The sequence below is a fragment of the Clupea harengus genome, chromosome 9, assembly GCF_900700415.2.
Source record: "Clupea harengus chromosome 9, Ch_v2.0.2, whole genome shotgun sequence".
NCBI classification, from domain to species: Eukaryota; Metazoa; Chordata; class Actinopteri; order Clupeiformes; family Clupeidae; genus Clupea; species Clupea harengus.
Genome location: NC_045160.1, coordinates 23986149 through 23991291, shown reverse-complemented (window position 1 = coordinate 23991291; position 5143 = coordinate 23986149). Strand labels below are relative to the sequence as shown.

At 40.3% G+C, this 5143-nt stretch overlaps 1 protein-coding gene across 1 annotated transcript; it reads right to left on the bottom strand.

Annotated features, from left to right (window-relative positions):
• Positions 1-1127: 1127 nt before the first annotated feature.
• On the bottom strand, positions 1128-4908 carry LOC105909657 (non-histone chromosomal protein HMG-14A-like). Its single transcript, XM_012838299.3, has 6 exons — positions 4693-4908; positions 3258-3284; positions 3094-3123; positions 2924-2959; positions 2640-2819; positions 1128-2187 (listed from the first exon to the last, which is right to left on the bottom strand). Exons 1-6 carry the CDS (start codon positions 4708-4710, stop codon positions 2131-2133), a joined length of 348 nt encoding a protein of 115 aa, XP_012693753.2. The 5' UTR covers positions 4711-4908; the 3' UTR covers positions 1128-2130.
• Positions 4909-5143: the final 235 nt, after the last annotated feature.

Here is a 5143-nt window from a genome sequence, read left to right as displayed (position 1 = left end):
CTTTATGAGTTACTTCCGCCAGAGCAGAGGAAACAGGGGGTGGGGAGACGACATACTCTTCCTCTCTGTCTTGCAACAAAAGGTGCCCGCTCAAAATGGTCCATGCGCAAACCCCTACGGTGATTGTTTGCAAACACACAACATGACCTTGCAATTTAATTGCAACACGACAACTACTTTTAATGATTCGGTATTTTAGAGCTTTGATACGTTGTATATTCTCGACAAGGTCGAACAACTTGACGATGACGTCATAAACAATGGCGACACATAGCAGGAGCCCAACATTGTAGCAGATGTCATTCTCTACCTTGGATCGTTTGCTAGTGGAAATGTAGACTTTACACACTAGTTATGTCACAATGTTTCTAGGCCACACTGTGTTATAAAAATAACCTGACACGCATTTAAGGTTATTGAAATGCCAACGAATTAGATTAGGCTACATAGCTAACTATTTGTATGAAGCGGTCAACAAAAAGAGAAAAAAAATGTTTTTTTCCATTTGCCTTGCAGGCTCAAATACTTCATGAGTTATTATTCCATGAGTTCAGCAGAGTATAGGTTGTAATGACAATCCTCAAATAAATTAAAATGATATTCCCACAGTGAGAAAAAAAGAGTTTGGCTATTTTAAGGCCTGCAGTAAGCTTTTTTCCTGCAGATAGCTGTTAGTAGTAGCCAGGGCCTAACATTTTAAGATACGCTCTTAATAATTCCAGTAATCTAAATAGTCTGCTGTACCTGTTTGGATAATGCAATCTGCCAAAATCTTTTACAGGCATTTATAGGCCAAATGATCATCCCCATTAATTTAAAGGACGTTTAGGGTAGGCCTATTTATTAAAGGGCAATCATTGAGTCTAGGCTACTCCAAGACTGTCTGTCATTTGAGAGGGGCACTGGCTATGCCCAAGTACAATAGTTGCATTATTTAAAAGCACCAGGCTGCCATGTTGTCATTACAGATCCTTTAAACCATGTAAATAGATGACACAATGGGCACATACAAATGACAATGAAATAGGTGAATATTTACCATGAAGGTGACATACCAAAATAACCAGAGAAAATATTCCCTTTTCCAATCTCCTATATTTTCAACCACCCACACATGCATGTTCACAGACATTGAGGAAATTACATCCATTTTATTGGTACGTTCATACCAATCATTACACAGATACAGCTACAAAAAAATGAAACTGTACATTTGTACTTCAAAACTAAAACCCTTGGGACAATATTGCTACTGCTGGTATGTTCAAGTGAAAGTACAGTCATTTTGCTCATCAGTTAGCTATAGCCTGTAGTTTTAACACTGTAATGTTGTTCACGTCATTAGCTTGGCTAAAACACGATTCCATTTTTTGTCATCCATAACAAGTACCGTTACATACTGCATACAGAAATCATGAAGACCATTGTTGTGTTCACAGCAGCTATACAAATGTTATTGCAATGCTATCACCAAACAGAGACTCATTATTTGTTATGCACAAAGCCTGATGAATGACACAGTACTATGGTAACAGGATGATCAATCAAAGCTGTTGATTTAGAAGACTGCATGGATAAGAGAATTTAAATTCATAGAACACAGCTCACAAACAATCAACCCCTGCCCACCCAATCATAAACAACGACAGACAATGTAATATCGTATAAGACCCACCCTTCTCCCAATACGATACAGGTTACATACATAGTCCCTCATAAAGCCTATGGAATGTTAGTCTCTCAGGCAAAACTCCCCCTTCAACAAAACTGATTCCTCAAAGAAATGGCGTGATTGCATGACATCTTTGCAGCAACCAGCCCCACTCCCTCCCCTCTTTGAAACAATACAGAGTTTTAAAAATGAAAGAACAAAAAAAGAGAAACACAGAGATCACTCAATGACCACTCCCGTTAAGGAGCTGTAAAAACAAAAATCAGGATACTCTGAGATCCCTCTTCTAACGCATTTTCTTTTTTTTTTTTTTTGCATTTTTTTCTATAAAATGTTTTTCTGCTACTGAGCTACTAAAAAACCTGCAATTTTTTTTTTTTAGAAAATAGTTGATAAAAATAGTCCTCTGAATTGTACATGAAAAGAGGTATGGGGAGCTCTTGAGTATTGTGGTGGTGCTATTCAGCGGCCTCGTCGTCTTTCTGTTCTGGCTCGTCTTCTGTGGCTGCCGCCTCCTGGTGAACCAGAAAAAACAGGTTTGTGAGAAATAAGATCACCTGTGTGATGTAATCTCAGCGTGTGGAAGGATGTATAGGATTACAGGGATAACAATATAGCAACCCAACTGACTAGGCTATGTCTAATCATATTAGCAGAAGGTAACTTATGCATGAGGTTGGTAGAAGCTACTGTCTGGACTACACATTGTGCCAGTGTTATTTATATGCCTCAGTACTGATCAATGCACCTTTCAGGCTGATGTGTGCGATAATTCATTAACAGTGTTTCACACCTAAATGTGAATTCTATTGCAACATTATTTATTTATAGGATTGAATGCGTTAATGGAATCCAGTGGTTATTTTAATTGGGAAAAGTACATAATCACCTACATATATATAGGCAATTATGATATAAATGTATATATCTAGCATCTAATCTACATCGAAAAAGATTTATGTCTGACCTCATCAGCTTTAGCCTCTCCATTCTCTGCGGGTGCCTCCTCCTCCTCAGCGGCGGCCTCCTCCTCCTCCTCCTCCTCTTCCTCGACCTCAGCCTCCTCTTTCTCCTCCTTCTCCTTCGGCTTTGCCTTCACCTTCTCAACCACCTCCTTCACCTTCTTGGGCTTGGCAGGAGCCTTCTGCTGCAGAACAGAAAATAGCGAAAAAAAACATTTTAGAGTGATGTTTATTGCAATACTTAGCAACGCCACACGGCGTATGTTTATTTTTGTGAACAGATGCTCACCTTTGGTTTTGGCTCAGGTGCCTTTGGCAGTGGTTTCTGAAAAAATACATATTTATAAGATTAATTTAACTGACTAGATTTAAAAGAACATTAAAAAATAATAACTTTGGGCAAATCATTTTTGTTTAGTGAACAGTAAACAGAGTTAGCTTGTATAATAGAGCACTTACAGCACTGAGTCTTTCAGACCTCCTCTTGGGCTGTGAAAGGGGCAGGGGAGAAGGAAACAAAAGAACAATAAGTCCCTTCACATCATAGTGCTTACATTGAACATTTACATATTTTATTTGTCAATAATAACTGGAGAGAAACGTATGTGTTCATGTATACTGACCTCTCCGACTTCGACGTCATTGTTAGCCTGTTTGCAGAGAAAAGGGAGGGAAAAACAAAATGTAAACCATAGTAATTTCAGACACTCGTGGGTGGGTGTGTAGAATTCGGCAGGGGGGAGGGGCACACCACAGCTTCCCATCCCCCCTCTCCAAGTTACTGGGAATTATGTAATCTGTAAGTGAGTGGGGGATGGTAGACAAGCACTTGGGTATTTTCACGACAGACCCCGAGTGTTTTTCGCCTTTTCGCGGTGTGAGCCATCTGACCGCCATTAAATGATGAGCAACTACACAATACCGAATCAAAAGTAGCCCTGCCATAACTACTGGCTGATACCGTCTGACTGTACAAGGAGAGGAGGGGTATGGCAGCTCCGCCTCTACACACTGCATTCATTCAGCAGCAATTCGCAGGGATTTGTTACATGAAAGCATCTACTGCTACGTCAACCAGTCTACTTTGTGTTCCCGCCATTCGCTCGAACGTATGCTACTCCCAAGAACATTCACCGTATATATAACCACATTAAGATAACGATCACATGAGCTGATGGCGATCCTAGCGGCGCTATGGTGGCGGGCAAAATTGCATAATACCATATTTAACTGGGTTGCCAGAGGAAAATCAATGTGCACCGACAAAACAGAACGAAGGGGGAAATAAGGTCAATAGTTGTCCGAATTTTCCGTTTTCAAGCCCAGGCGCTGTCACCCTACATGAGTCTTCACTTAAAAGCCAGCCAAATCAAATTAGGATGCAGGGTAGTCACATTCTTTTCTTGCGCGCAAGGGCAGCCATGACACCGTACCCTCTCCAGGAACCAAAGGGACTCGCGCATAACAGTTACGCTTCAATGCACACGACAAACTGCAAACTTACCACTGCACGACAGACACGGTCAAACTAACAGGATAAAACTTCCCCCCTGATTTTAAAATAGAGAAAGTCATACACGAGTGGTTGTCTCAACGGGTCCTCTCTAAAAACGCAAACAAGCTTTTCGGTGCAGGTTATCCCCCTAGAGTAGCAACATGTTCTATCGCTTGTGGGTTACACCCCTTTGTTCGAGCTCATACACTAAGTAACCTTCATCAAACATGCAAAAATGGAATAAATACGTTTCTATAAGTCACGGGTGTGTAGACATACAAGGAAGTAGCTATGGATCGAATGTACTCTCCTGAATATTCCACAGCACTAAGAAAAAAGGCGCCAGTTTAGGACACCAGCGCATTGCCTGGTAGGCTAGGTTATTGAACGAAGAAACACCTCACTGAAAATATGCTACAATGTATCAACCAAGAGAGCATGCACATGCAATTGTTGAACAATTTTATATGTTAGCCTAATAGTATTTTGAGAAGATACACACATGCAAATAGTTTTTAAAAAAAAATGTTAGATTAGTAGATTCTGTATACATTTTAACTTACTTTGTTTCTTTTCGGCATTGCTGCTAAACTTGTAGCCTACTTTTTTAGGAAGAGGAAAGAAGATAACCTAATCACGGCGCAAGCTAACAATGTACTGCTGTATGTGTTCAGTAAGACTCTAACAGTACCTTGGAACACAGTGTAGCTAGCATAAATGTTCTATCGGAACATAAACTAGCTGAAACCGGATTGGATCCCCCCTCTCTATATTCTATTCATTATACCACCAACCTGACGGGCAACCTACTCCCCGCCCCCTTTTCCCATTGATTGGCTTAAAGGTCTTGGCAACACATTTTCAAACCAAAGCAAGATACCTGTGTGGGTAGGTCAATACGCCAATCAGTTGCTATATACGTAGCCCATGCTTTCTAAGATTTTTTTCACGTTGAAAATACATTTATCTTGAACCATACACTATTTCTCTGGTTTCTCTAAAAAGATGAATCAA